The following is a 15283-nucleotide window of genomic DNA, read 5'->3' on the forward strand; positions in this document are numbered from 1 at the left end:
TGCCTTTCATCAGGAACTATTACTTGCAGCAAAGCATCCCATCTGAACCCACTATCTTTTTTTTGCATTATCATTAAACAACTGGAAAGAGTTAGTCAAGGCCAAAATAAAAAAATTTTTTGATAAAGGCGCCAGTTCCCCCACTAAGTGTAGTAAAATGAGGTTAGGCTCGGCGCACAGAGGAGGGCGTAGCTGAGCAAAGCATATTCCACAGATCGCTCCAACCAAGATAACCCAAAGAGAACAGCAGCCCTCTCTTACCATTTTAGAGGCGAACACCACTACAACAAGGTCATCATCATATTGATATGCATTCAAAAAAAAGTTTTTCGTATCATTCTTATCTTTCTTCTCTCCCTCCACAAAAGCATACCACAGACACTGTCCTACAGCTTGCGTTTTTTCCCACTAAAGACACCTGGGCAACCGTCCATATCATACATAGAAATCCTTACTTGAGACCTAACTCCAATGCCTCTGAACCCAAGAGACATTCCATGTTAAAGGATTTTGGAAATGACATTCTTATTTTTAGCATTAAAAAAAAAAAAATTATGGTTGGGAGTCACCAAGAACAAAAGCCCCTTGGGAACAGTGGAAACTCTAATAACTGGTTTAATGTGGAGTGTGCAGAGTTTGTTACACATGAAGCACATGCTGCCTCCACTAACCCAGAGAGCTGTGGCCTCCAGCTCTGCACCTGCTGTTCTCCCTGCCTGAAAGGACTCCCCCAGATGGCTGCATGGCTCACTGGTCCCCTCCTCATGTCTTTCTCAAATCTTAGTGACGCCTTCCCAGGCCTCTATGTTTAAGGGAGGGGGCCACTTTGCAACCCTCTGGGCTTCCGGATCCCATTATCAATTCACTTTCTGTAGAGCACTTTTCTTCCAGTTCATTACATGTAACTTTTATTTATTTTGGTATTTTTCCTTTTCTGCTGAAAAGAATATGATTCGTGCCTATTTCTGTGCACCGCTGAATCCCCAGCATCTAATAGGCGCTCAAGAAACACTTGTTGCATAAAAGCGAGCATCAGACGGCCACCACACAGAACATACAACCAAAACTGGTCTTCCCACTTGGCTACTGTTGATGGTTCATCAATGCGGCAGGGTACGTCACCCAAGAAGAAGAGCCCAGGATCTTTTCAGAATGCGTGAACTCTAAAAGATTCAGGAGTTAACTTTCAAAACGTTCATTACAGAAGAATCGGAGATGGCTGCAGATCTCGAAACAATCCAAAGACCCATGTAGAAGCAAAAAAAAAAAAAAAAAAAAATTCAGTGCAACTGTCTTTCCAATTGCCACAGGGCTGCGAGCATTGCCAATGCTGGTCCAACAAAAAATAAGGTGACAAGGATGGAGCAGGTGGAAGGCAAGAAATTTCTGTTTTCCCTATTATTTAGATTATTTGAAAAATTAAAAAAATAAAAGGAAGAAAGAGGAAGGAGAGGAAACGAGGCAGGTAATGCATCATTCATCAGGAACTAACCTCACATTCAGGACAAAACCAGTCCCCCTCTGGTTCCGATGTCAGTCTCAGACACTTAGCGTGATAAACCCGGGGGCAGAGCTCACAGCAAAGGACTTGACCTTCCCGGTGACAAACCCAGCAGTAGAAATCATTCCGTCCATCCTGCGGTACAACATCAACAGGGTCTGTGGTGAGTGGCTGCTTCATATAGTAAAACGGACCATGTCTTAGTTCTGACTGAAATGTAGGCAAGAAAGACAGGTTTGGTTTCAAAATAAATGTGCATTCTCAAAAGGAATTTGAACAAGTACATCAATAACAACAAAAAAATTATAGCATTTCACAAATTTATTAAAAAGCCAAGCTATCTTGGGTTACTCTACTAAATAGCACTAGCGGGTCATTAGCTATTATAGAGGAGGTTTGTTGTTTTCTTTCTTTCTTCCATCTTAAGAAGTAACGAATTGAAAGCTAATTCTAAGAGGCTCCTCTAGCAGGGCAGACGGCATGACATCTACCACCCAGGCATACCTGAGTTCAAATTGTAACTCTACCATTAACCAGTTGCATGACCTTGGACAAGTCTCTTAACCTCCCAGCTTCAATTTTCTCATCTGTAAAACGGAGATGTTAACATGTAACAAGTTCATGGCACTGTGCTGGGATTAAATGGGGTAATATAATGTTTGCATTCACACAGTGCCCCCATTACTAACGCTCCTAATATAGTTAAAAGCCAAACTTATGAAAGTCTGAATGTACAAAGCTAATAAAAGCATAGCAATTTGCCAGGGATTCTTTAAATAGCAGGCCTCTGGAAAATAGACAATATCAGATTTCAGTCACCAAAAAATGGTCATCCGTTTCTTTTTTTTTTTTAAGAGACAGAGTCTCACTTTATTGCCCTCGGTAGAGTGCCGTGGCGTCACAGCTCACAGCAACCTCCAGTTCTTGGGCTTAAGAGATTCTCTTGTCTCAGCCTCCTGAGTAGCAGGGACTACAGGCGCCCGTCACAACGCTGGGCTATTTTTTTGTTGCAGTTTGGCTGGGGCCGGGTTCAAACCTGCCACCCTCGGTATATGGGGCCGGTGCCCTACCCACTGAGCTACAGGTGCTGCCCTGGTCATCCATTTCTTAAGTCTACCCCCAACATGTAGAGCAGTTATGAGCCAATAAGAGCTTTCCTAAAGCTATGACTTTTGAACATGGTAGATCTTCATATTTGCCGGGCAGCCACAACGCTTATCTGAAATCAACCATGGCAGAAAGATGAGATGGGTGGCCAATCCCCAGCTGCTCCCCTCATCCTGTCCCAAATTGCCAGGAGAAATGTTTCTCTACATACATATTACAGAATCCTGCAAAGCCTTACTCCAAACACAAATAGTCGCTCAGAAGAAAATCCTAAGGAAATGTATATCAGAAATCAACATGAAATCCTATCGACGAAGTATGAAAAAGCCCAGCAGTAAGGTTCAAAAAGACCTAACAACTAGAACTAGCCATGTGACCCTAGGAAAGCTACTCAACTCACTTTGAGCCTCAATTCCTTGGCAATAAACCATGATTAATAATTCAGTCACATGCACATTCCCTACTTTTGAAGAAACACTATTGCGCTATCCTTCAGTAACCAGGGCTTCCTCCATAAAGATCTCACGCATCAGAGACTGCATACCCTGGGTTCATACTATGACTGGGGGCCTTTTCCTGTTATATTTTCTAGATGGTTGTTGTTGGCATATAGAGACGCTATTAGATTTTTAATCCTGACCTTATTAATAAGCAGTTCTAATAGTTCATTGACTTGATACTCGTAGTATTTCTAAGTAACAGTAGTTTTGTCTGCTCATGTCTAATACTTATACATTAGTTTTCTTTTTTCTCTATTTTAATGGCTAGGAGTTCCATAATAATAGCAAAGAGTCACCCAGATTGAAAGCACCCATGCCTTGTTCCTGGCTTTTATTATGAGGTTTAAATGTTGCCAAAATGCCTGATATTTCCACAATCCGTAATTAAAAGCCTCATAGATGCTGAGTTAGCAGATCTCTGTTATCCGATCTCTCTAAGCCTCCCTACTTTCATTTCCATAAAGTGAACATTTAAGTATTCTAAGTCTGATTATGTTAATTCTTTCGGTCAGTTATTTCCCTGTTTCATGTCAACTTTCAAGACAGAGCAGTCTACTTGGTTTCTGGGGAACAGTACCATTTTTTTTTTTTTTTTTTTGCAATGTTTGGCCAGGGCTGGGTTTGAACCCACCACCTCTGGCATATGGGGCCGGCGCCCTACCCCTTTGAGCCACAGGCGCCACCGGAATAGCATCATTTTAACAATAGTCTCTTCATGTTTCATTTTTTAAATGCTGTTGCACACACCATCTTCATTTTATCCTGCAAACTACCCAGAAAGGTACTTAGGAAAGACACAACAGGTTAAGCATCCCTAGCTCAAAAAATCTGAAACGCTTCAAAATCGCAAAACTTTTTGAGCACTGACAAGATACCCAAAGGGAAAATGACACACCTGACTTCCTGTGACAGGTCATATACACGCAAAAGATGTATATACATGTTTTGAGAAAGGTATAAACTGTAGTAAAATTGTTAATACTCAAGTCTCGTTTGACTGCTGCAATAAGAAGAGTTATAAGATATGGCTCGGCACCAGCCATATACACCAGAGCTGGCGGGTTCGAATCCAGCCCGGGCCTGCCAAACAACAATGACAACTACAACCAGAAATAGCTGGGCATTGTGGCAGGTGCTTGTAGTCCCAGCTACTTGGGAGGCTGAGGCAAGAGAATTGCTTAAGCCCAAGAGTTTGAGGTTATTGTGAGCTGATGCCACGGCACTCTACCCAGGGTGACAGCTTGAGACCCTGTCTCAAAAATAAAAAAAAAAAGTTATAAGATATAACATATAACAAATGTTTAACTGAGCGTTAAAATTTTAACACAGTTCTTTCCTTTTCTAAAATGCGCATACTTTTTTTGGCACACTCTGTATTACTAAAAATAATGTATAAAATCACCTTCGGGCTACGTCTGTAAAGAGTATGTAAAATACAACTTAATTTCGTGCTTAGACTTGAGTCTCATCCCCAAATGTCTTATTATGTATATGCAAATATTCTAAAATCTGAAAAAAAAATCCTAAATCCAAAACACTTCTGCTCCCAAACATTTCAGACAAGGGATACTCAACCTGGATTAGTTTTACTTGACAGATGGTAAAACTCAGTTAAGACTAACCAGGGGGGCGCCTGTGGCTCAGTGAGTATGGCGCCGGCCCCGTATACCAAGGGTGGTGGGTTCAAACCTGGCCCCAGCCAAACTGCAAGACTAACCCGATCTCAGAGCCCAGAGCAAAGACTAAAACCCAGGTCTCCCAGAACGCTCTCTTTTCCCCATACCACACACGAGACAATGCCTAATGCAAAAAAAGATTCTGATAACGTAGTGACCAGCCCCTTAGTGCTCCCTCTTAAAGAACAATGTCTGTAATGTCAAGTAAGTTTTTCATAATGCACTAAGTGAGGGGGGGAAAAGACATCTGGAAACCAAGAAGACTACTAAAAACCTAATGGAAGGAAACATGAATACCACCTACAGTCAGGACTCTCAACTTCAGCCCCTTCTACCACTTAGAGCCAGAAAGGCCTTTACCATGGGAGCCATCCTGTGCCCTGCAGGATGGCGAGCACAACCCTGCCTAGATGCCAATAACCGTGACAACCAGAAATGTCTACAGACATTGCCCAAGGACTCTCAAGGGGAGGAAGACTGTTCCTAGTTGAGAACCATTAATCTCCTAAAGGGTCTGTTATCTACCAAGGGAAAGGGCTGCTTAAATTTACTAAAGGAAGGTGGGGGCAGGGGGAGGAGAAGAAATTTCCATTGAAAGATAAACTACATACACCAAGCAAGCAGAACTATTTCTGTCCTAAGAAAGGTCTTCTAGAAGAGGCCTAACCCTTTTGGCATCAGAGATGGGTTTCACAGAAGACAATTTTTCCAGGGGGTGGGGAGGCAAGGGGGACGTAGATTCTCACAAGGAAGGTACAACTTAGATCCCTCCCACGTGCAGCTTATAGTAAGATCCGTGCTCCTGTGAGAATCTAATACAGGAGGGATCACTGATGGGATAGGAGGTGGAGCTCAGGAGGTAATGCGAGCCATGGGGAACGGCTATAAATACAGATGAAGCTTGTGAAGCTCAGCCAACTTCACTGGTGGCCCCTGCTAGCCTCCTGCTGCATCTAGTGAATGCTACTAAGACTTTTTTGTAAGGTTTTTTTCTAAGTCATACTTTAGTGCCCGACTTCCTCTTACTAAGTTAATAACAAACAGAACAGAGATAGTTGGTAACATCCACTGGTACCTGCCCCCTTAAGGTGAACTGAATATGGTATCTAGTCTCCCTAACCAGTAACTCAAGTCCACTCTTAACAGGAAGGAGGGATTGATCTTCAGAATTAAGTTTCCCCTGGTGCCACCATCTCCGCCCCACCTCCACCTAGCTAGGTGTGGATGTCCCTAGGAGGAAGAGGAGGATGGCCAGGTTGCTCCACACTCTTTTCAGGAGACTTCCTCCTTTTCTGCAGCTGCAGTTGTTGTTGAGAACTAGCTGCCTGGTTAATCTCCTTGTCAATCAGATCCTTTCTTATCTGCTGCTTGTAAGTGTTTCCCGCTCGGTAAAAATAATCTGATAACAAATATGAACATTTAAAAAAGAAAAGCACATCATTGCAGATAAAATGAGTTATGAGTTTTCTTCCCCACATGCATGTGTTACCAATCCTGTCGACAAGGGGAACAGGTCACAACCTGTGTTGTTAGGGGATAATTGCACATTATTATGGGATACTGTAGGAAAGCAAATGTTCTTTCCCTGCTCCTTCCACAGGCTGGCTTACCAATAAAACAGAAAAGGCCTGCCTATTCCCTCCTGGAATACCTTCACCTACACCAGGAGCCCAGCAAACTTTCTATAAAGGGTTCTATAAAGATAGTACGTAGCTGAGGCTTTACAGGCCTCTACTGTAACTACTCAACTCTGCCACTGTCGCGCAAAAGCAAACACAGATGAAAAACAAACGAATGAATGTAGCTGTGTGCCAATAAAACTTTATATAAACAGGCTCCAGGAAGCATCTGGCCCACATTAAGTGCTATGGCTGTGTGTAAGCACCGGGTATTATGTACAGGGGATGAGAGAACACAAATTCCTATGGAGACCACACAGGTACTACAAGGAGTGCAAATGCTTTCATTGTCCTGCATTTCATTGAAGCATGGGTACTGCAAAGTAAGTTGAGAGTGGCGGGGAGCAGCCCTAGAGTGCTGCCGGGAAAGGACTCACTGGCATTCAGCAGCAAAGGAGAGGCAGCAGAGAGGGGAAGAGCAGACACCCGCGTTAAGGGGGCAGCTGCCACTCACTCCGGCTCCTGGGATCTAGGTATTAAGCAGATGCACTCTTGGGAAGTGCTGCCTGACCTTGGGAAGAAGCCAGCAATCCTTACTGTCTCCTGAACTATCTCAAGTGTTAATACATGGCCTCAGAAGAACAAAGGACCTATGCAAAACTGTAAGTTTTCGGCGGCGCCTGTGGCTTAAAGTGGTAGGGCACTGGCCCCATATGGCGGAGGTGGCAGGTTCAAAGCCAGCCCTGGCCAAAAAAAAAAAAAAAAACTGCTAAATAAATAAAACTGTAAGTTTTTAGCATAATGCATGGGCCTAACAATGTTAAGTCCTAGCCTACCCTTTTATGATCTCTACACACTCCGCACTCAGGGAAGGTGAGGAGGGGCCCCGTTATTTCTTTGCCAAATTTGATCAAAGGTATACCTAGCATACAAATCTGCTACCAGATTATTTCTCAATTCTCTAAGGAGGGAAAGAAGACACTTTCCAAAGGGATGCTTTGAAGTCAAAATGTCCTGAGAACTAAAGATTAGAGTGGCATTTAGCCATAAAATCTCCAATGACATTTTGAGCAAGACATTTATTTTCTTACCCCCTCTACTGAAGGACACTTAAGAGACTTGACCCTCCACAAACTGTGCCCTCCCTCCACAAACTGCGCCCTCCCCCCACAAACTGCACCCTCCCCCCAACAAACTGTGTCCTCCCACACACTCTCAAACCTTTGCCACGGGGTGAAACCCTGTACAAAAGGACTTTTTATAAAACGCTCCTAAAAGTAATAAATTACCAATATATGAAAAAATAGGGGCCAAAACAAAGTGAAAACTCAACCTGTATCTCTATATAGTAATAAAAGGTCTCCATTAAAAATGGAAACATGGCTTGGCGTCTGTCGCTCAAGCGGCTAGGGCGCCTGCCACATACACCAGAGCTGGCGGGTCCCAATCCAGCCTGGGCCCGCCAAACAATGACAGCTACAACTTAAAAATAGCCGAGTGTTGTGGCGGATGCTTATAGTCGCAGCTACGTGGGAGGCTGAGGCAAGAGAATCGCTTAAGCCCAAGAGTTTGAGGTTGCTGTGAGCTGTGACACCACAGCACTCTACCCAGGGAGACAGCGTGAGACTCTGTCTCAAAAAAAAAAAAGGAAACATATGGCTCAGCGCCAGTAGCACTGTGGTGAGGGCACCAGCCACATACACCAAAGGTGCCGGGTTTGAACCCAGCCTGGGACAGGTAAACAGCAATGGCAAATGCAACAAAACATAGCCAGGTGTTGTGGCGGACACCTGTAGTCCCAGTTACTGGGGAGGCTGAGGCAAGAGAATCACTTAAGCCCACGAGTTTGCAGTTGCTGTGAGCTGTGCCACCACAGCACTCTACCGACAGCAACATGGTGAGACTCTCTCAAAAAAAAGAAAACATACGGTTTGCTTGTTTTTTACAAAGTCAGAATGGCTCTCTTTCTAGACCACGGGTATGCAGAGAAATCAGAGTGAAGAAAAAGTAGTCAGAGATGAAGAACCTTGATATATGCCAAAAGTCAAAATGAGGGCTCATGGAGAGACCCAGAGGCAGATGGGATGAGCAGAACAGGCAGAGTTTAAGACTCCAGGGAGAGGGCGGCACCTGTGGCTCAGTCAGAAATGCGCGGGCCCCATATATCGAGGGTCCCATATATCGAGGGTGGCGGGTTCAAACCCGGCCCCAGCCAAACTGCAACCAAAAAATAGCCGGGCGTTGTGGCGGGCGCCTGTAATCCCAGCTGCTCGGGAGGCTGAGGAAAGAGAATCACTTAAGCCCAGGAGTTGGAGGTTGCTGTGAGCTGTGTGAGGCCACAGCACTCTACAGAGGGCCATAAAGTGAGACTCTGTCTCTACAACAAAAAAAAAAAAAAAAAAGACTCCAGGGAGAGTGGGGAGTACAAAAAAACAAGAGGGCACAGGCCCTGTGTCTAAATGGGTAGGCTCTGCTTCGCTCCAGCTATTGGTAGATTTTTTAAGTGTTAAAGACTATATTTCTGTTCCCCTCCACCAAATTCTTATGTTGAAATTCAAACCCCAAGTGGAACCATTTGGAAATGATTAGGACTCTGCCCTCATGAATGGGATTAGTGCCCTTATAAATGAGATTCCCACAGGGCAGGGTAACTCACCCCTATAATCCTAGCACTTTGGGAGGCAGAGGAAGAAGGATCCCTTGATCCCTTGAGCCCCTAGGAGTTCAAAATCAGCCTGGGCAATGTAGTAAGACCCCCTTGCACTACTGTCTTTAGAAAAATGTAAATTTTTCTTGCCACAGGCTAGAGTGCCCTAGCATCAGCCTAGCTCACAGCAAACCTCAAACTCCTGGGTTCCAGAAATTCTTCTGCCTCAGCTTCCCGAGTAGCTGGGACTACAGGCACCCACCACAATGCCCACCTAATTTTTCTGTTTTTAGCAGAAACAACGTCTCACTCTTACTCAGGCTGGTCTCGAACTCCTGACCTCAAGTGATCTACCTGCCTGAGCCTCCCAGAGTGCTAGGATTATGGGCATGAGCAGTGCCTGGCCACAAAAAATTTTTTAAAACTTAGATGGGCATGGTGGGACACCTATTAGCCCTACCTACTTGGGAGGCTGAAGCAGGAAGATCCCTTGAGCCTAGGCATTCGAGGTTGTAGTAAGCTATGATCACGCCATGACACTCAGGGCAATCGAACGAGACCCTGTCTCTAAAATAAATAAAAAATGTAAAAATAATAAAGAGGAGAGATAACAGAGAGACCCTCAACCTTTCTGCCACGTGAGGACAACAGGAAGAAGACCTCACCAGAACCCAGTCATGCCGGCACCCTAATCTCAGGCTTCCAGCTGCCAGAACTGTGAGAAATCAATGTCTGCTACTTACAAGTCACCATCTATGGTATTTTGATACCGCAGCCCACATGGACGGAGACACTTGAGTTTTTGTAAGGACCCAGAAATACAAGCGTTTATTTAAAACTCTCATGATCCTCAAGTGATGTGACTCATAGACATTGCATTATGTTGATCAGACACAGTTTATCTTGTAGACCAAAATCTGCTGCCTTTAACTTCATAATTCTTAAAACAGAAGAAAAGGAGGAAGGGGGAAAAAAAGAACAGGTGTCCAGCATCATTTTTTTTAAGGATTTAATTTCTCCTTGAGGAAAACAGATTGTACATGAGAGAGACCGTCCCTACTACGCACATGTTGTGTGTTAAGAGGAATTATGGGCTCCAAAGTCAGGAATCGCTCCTCTTTAGTTAAGGCTCTAACTTCTTTGCCAACAAAAATCTCCTGGCTCTTCTCTGCCTGGAGTTTCAGTTCAAAAAAACAAAACTAGAACAAACCTTAGGATGTTCTTAATTCAAACCCCTCTTTACAAGATAACGGAGGCTCAAAGATGGGAAAGCAAGTGACAGGGTCACACTGCAAGCCTCCCAGATGGCACCAGCCAGAGCGAGCCTGGCGTCAGGTGGACATTTCCCCTACACCATCAATACCAAAGATGTAGTAAGTGAGGCGCATACTCAGGTCCCGTGTGCTCTCCCTCATGCTCCGCCGTGCCCCACTCTGTGTCTCACTTGGGCATGGCAGCAGGGCCAGACAGTGGACACTTCTCTGAGGCTGCTAGTCCAGAAGGGGGACAAAGCCTTACAAACACATCTTTGTGGTCACAAGGCTTGAGTGTTCTAGAAATAGTGTTAACACACAGATGGGGAAGGGAGTGAAGAAAACGCCTGAACTGCCCAAGTAAATCAGCTTCCAGAAAAAGGGATGCAAAAGACAAGCAGAAACTCAGAAATGTGTGCATGTGTCACAGCCAGAAAGAGAGGAGGGGGGCAGGGGGAGGGGAGGCGAGGGAGGGGGGAGGGGGAGACTATGTCCCTGCAGAAGGGACAACAGGTCTTACTGGTAACTGGAAAGGGAGTGCTGGCGCAGGAAGCTAAATTACTGGCTAACTTAAAGTTTGAGGATTATCTGTGTGGCTTTTATGTCTCTTTAAAGTCTTCAGTCCTGACAGCTGTGAGATGGCTCCTGGGTGACGGAGGCAGGGAGTCAGTGGATTTAAACCAGTCAGACAGACCTAGGCTCACACGCAGCTTCTTACTTGTTCTGAGACCTTGAAGAGGTAACTTGAACCTCTCTGAACCTCTGCGTTTTCACCTGTAAATGGAGATAATACAGCCCTTCCTCATATGGTTGCCATTCCAGCAGATGACCTAGGCAAATACTGCTGTCACCATCATCGCTGCCAACGCTATTATGTATTACAATGTCCCTCAACATTGATTTAGGGCCCACAAGTTTCTTCTCCTGTAAAGGGAATCTTAACTCACTTGGACCTGCACAGTCCGATCTAATACGGTAGCTATGAGCCACTGGGAGCCGCTTAAATTTAAATAAAATGAAAACCTCAGTTCCTCAGTCACACTTGCCACTTCCAAGGGCTCCAGAGCACAAATGGCTTGTGGCTAACATAATGGACATGACCATTTTTACAGATATTGTTTATTTCATGTATAGACTACACGATCATCCTACTTAATTGGCGTAATTATTATTATTGTTATTATTGTCATTCAGCCCTATTCGTCTTCACAACAATCCTATAAAATTAGTGCTAATATCATTAACCCTCACTTCAGTAGAAAAGAAAACCAGGCACAAAAGAGGTTAACTTGCCCATAGCCACACAGCAAAAGCAGAGCTGGCATTTCACTATGTAATTTTGAGATTGAAAATAGATTCGTGCTCAGAAACACACACCTCTCCGAGGCCCAAGCATTTAACCGTTGTGAGGTCTCTGCCTGTGAAGGCAACAATCCTGTTTCTTTCAGCCTTAAATCCCCAGGGCCTGCTCCAGAACTCAGTAACGCACATCATGGACACATGCATCCCCAGGAATCACTGGTGAAGACCAAGAGACCCCATAAGCACTGGGATGGGTTTCTTTCAATACTAGGAGGTATGATTTCACAGTCTAAAGGGGGGATGAGTAGATCCCACCGGGAAGTCTCCTAGGGCAACTTACGATTTTTTTTTATCAGGAGTGTCTAGCTTGCATCAAAGAATCTTAAAGCCAGATGTTTCCTCAGACAAGAACCAAACAGTGAATAAGATTTTCCACATCCAGCTGGCTAGTCCTGGACGCCAGGGGAAGGAGCCCAGCTGCCCAGTGTGTCCTCCATGAGAAGGGATTGTGTATGACTAACCACCTGAGCCTAACTCAGGCAGTGCCTCTTAACATAGATCTAATCCTCTCATTTTACAGATGAGAAAGCTGAGACCAGAAGGGGGCATGCCTCAGCCAGGCAGCCACCCCCACACAGAGCTCACAATCAGTCCCATTGGCCAGGCCCAGGAAGGGGAAAGTCCTCAGGCCACATGGGAAACATTAACCCAAGGAAAAGCCCCAACACCTAAAGAACAATAAATGCCCTCATCTCATCTAGGTGACTGGTCTGTCCCCAAAACAGATCTGAAAACCCACTGGAGATTCCTACACAGCCCCACTGTGAGCTGCCCTTTCTGCCCCATGCAAATGACAGCCACCCAAAGCTAATGCCGAGGACACTGGCTCTTAGAAAGACCCAGGGACCTTAGTGCATGGACACCGCTGCCAGTGGCCCCCTTACCTGCTCCTTATTGCTGTTGTTCAGTAAACCGGGTTTCTTTTTCTTTTTAACAGGGCTTGATGGTGTGTCCTGTGGTGAGTGGCCATTGGAAGAATGTGGAGGGCTGGGGAACTTTCTTTTCTGGGCTGTTCTCTCCGTAGAGGCAGGATCTGAAAGAAACACATAGAAACACATGTTTTAAAGCAGTCAGGGAGGCTGAGGGCCCCTGGGGAAGGGAAGGTGGGACACAGCACATTTTGTCCCCCGAACTCCCAGATGCCGTTTCAATGGTCCTTCTCCTAGACTCTACCTGCCCTCCTCATTGTCTGTCTCAGAGGTCAAGTCTTTCTGCGACCTACGTAACATTTTTTATAAAACCTTAATTTGTTGCCAAAATATAAAAATTAGAAAACTTCAGGTAAAAAAAAAAAAATCTGGATTTTTGGCTTGTCTTTTTAAAAAGACCAGGCATATATGTGCCCTCATGGCACCACACATAGCAGCATCACAGCCACCTGCTTTAGATGGACATGAGCTCTCCATGTTGCCACAATCACCACTCTTCCTTACTGCGTCCCTATTGACAGACAAGGCCATGACCAAGCTGCCAAGACTCGCCACCCAGGCACCAATACTGTTCTTATTCCAAAGAAAATATTTCTTCTCCACATCTCCACTCCTGGTGGCAAAAGCAGGAAACTATGAAAGACAGAAAGACCACACATTTCAAGGAAATGAAGGCACACATGTTCTTTGTGGAAGACAACAGCATTTATTAGGCTAACAGAGTATATGGTAACTGTGTAACAAGAATACACCCCACCACCAGAAGGTTCTCAGGGACCCATAACCGCAGGTATCACATTTGAGACCCTCTTCCAAAGAGATCAATGCCAATCATATTCCCCCTGATTCTCACCTGCAAAATGCCAGCCCCACTCGGGTCAATCCACCCCATGTTTTCATCTCCCAGCATCACATTTAAACACATGTCCCCTTCCACCACCAGCCATCCAATCTTCACCTGCAAGGCCTTGAATCCGTCCCATGCCCGATGGTGGTCTTCTTAGCAGAGGGACCATACAATGGCACGGCCTGGTATAGCTTACATCCTGAGGAACAAAAGCCACAGACACCAGAAAAGGGAGAGCTACTGCCACGATACAAAAGGGATGTGACATCCAGAAAGATGACTATCTCCAAAGACACTCCTCCCCCAGTTGTGCTGCCTGGGCAAGTGCCAGCGCAAAGGGTGCGTGGTACCTCACTGTCTCTCTCCCCTGTGTGCAGACGAGTCACCCATGCAGATTAACAGGGTCCATTCCAACAGGGCCACACGTGCCACCTCCCAGTGGTTTGCTTTTGATCGGAGACAAAGCATCTTCCAGCAGACTCACAAAGGCAGACCATGAAGGGCTTTCCCAAAACCCAGCCCACAAGATGGAGCTCTCCAGCCTCTCGGAGACACCAAGCCCAGAGAGGAAACTGAATGCTAGTTACAGGCACCCTGGGGGTGAACAGACCCTAGAGTTTGAGAATCACCCCACAGACATCCAACAGAAGGTCCAGAGAGCACAAAGCATTGGCTCCAAGGCACACAACAGCTAGTTAGTGAGGAAGCTCCCTTAAAAAGGTACAACCTGGGGTCACCATGTTCCCCCAGAGAAAACATCCTCTCATTCCCAAAGGGGTCTTCACCCTACTCCACCATCATATGTGAAAACTGTCCTGCTAGAACTCCACAATCTCCTGCTAGAAATGCCTTCTGTAAAAACCACAGAGGCACAAAGCATGTGCAGGATGATTCAACTGCAGCACAATGTGCTGTACCTAAGCCCAGAAACCCCTTTAATGCCTACAAACAGAGAGCTGGTCTAGTAATATGTTATAGTCCTATAACGGCCTACTCTGCAGACATTAAGGAAAATAAGTGAGGCCAGGCACAGTAGCTCACACCTGTAATCCTAACACTCTGGGAGGCCAAGGTGGGAGGACTTCTTGAGTTCAAGAGTTCAAGACCAGCCTGAGAAAGAGCAAGACTGCCTCTACTAAAAATAGGAAAAAATTAGCCAAGGGTTGTGGCACATGCCTAACATACCCTGTTTCCCCGAAAATAAGACATCCTCCGAAAATAAGACCTACTTACAGGAAAGATAAGGCGTCCCCTGAAAGTAAGACCTAGCGCATCTTTGGGAGCACACCTTAAAATAAGGCACTGTCTTATTTTCGGGGAAACAGGGTAGTACCAGCTACTTGGGAGGCTGAGGCAAGAGGATCGCTTGAGCCCCAGAGAGCTGGAGGATGCTGTGATCTAGGCTGATGCATGGCACTCTACCTAGTGTCTCAAAAAAAAAAAAAAAAGAAAGAAAGAAAAGGAAGAGTCACCTCTACGGATATATGACAATACCTAAGCTTCTGCATCAAGTTAAAAAAGGAATGTGTATCGAGTACCATTAATAGACCAACACACACCTGCCATTAAGACCGCAACATAGGCACAGCGCCTGTAGCACCGTGGTTATGGCGCCAGCTGTGGTTATGGCGCCAGTCACGTACACTGAGGCTGGCGGGTTCTATCCCAGCCCCAGCCAGCTAAGCAACAATGTATTTTTTCTGTACAATTACAACAGAAGAAATAGCTGGCATTGTGGCAGGCTCCTGTAGTCACAGCTACGTGGGAGGCTGAGGCAAGAGAATCGCTTAAGCCCAAGAGTTCGTGGTTGCTGTGAGGTATGACGCTACGGCACTCTACCAA

General features: G+C 45.4%; 1 protein-coding gene across 24 annotated transcripts in view; it reads right to left on the bottom strand.

Annotated features, from left to right (window-relative positions):
- ZMYND8 (zinc finger MYND-type containing 8) overlaps positions 1-15283 on the bottom strand; it is a 131414-nt gene that overhangs the window by 79235 nt on the left and 36896 nt on the right. For 8 of the 24 annotated variants that reach the window (XM_053574362.1, XM_053574359.1, XM_053574356.1 and 5 more), the window contains exons 3-4: positions 12550-12698; positions 1493-1636 (exon numbers count right to left, since the gene is read on the bottom strand). In XM_053574362.1, the coding sequence (XP_053430337.1) occupies positions 1493-1636; positions 12550-12698 (293 nt within the window). Of the gene's footprint in view, positions 1-907; positions 1712-12549; positions 12699-13552; positions 14573-15283 lie in introns of those variants that run through there. The other 16 variants (XM_053574361.1, XM_053574357.1, XM_053574350.1 and 13 more) reach the window with 9 other exon arrangements.

Source organism: Nycticebus coucang, chromosome 21 (genome assembly GCF_027406575.1).
Source record: "Nycticebus coucang isolate mNycCou1 chromosome 21, mNycCou1.pri, whole genome shotgun sequence".
Lineage (NCBI taxonomy): Eukaryota > Metazoa > Chordata > Mammalia > Primates > Lorisidae > Nycticebus > Nycticebus coucang.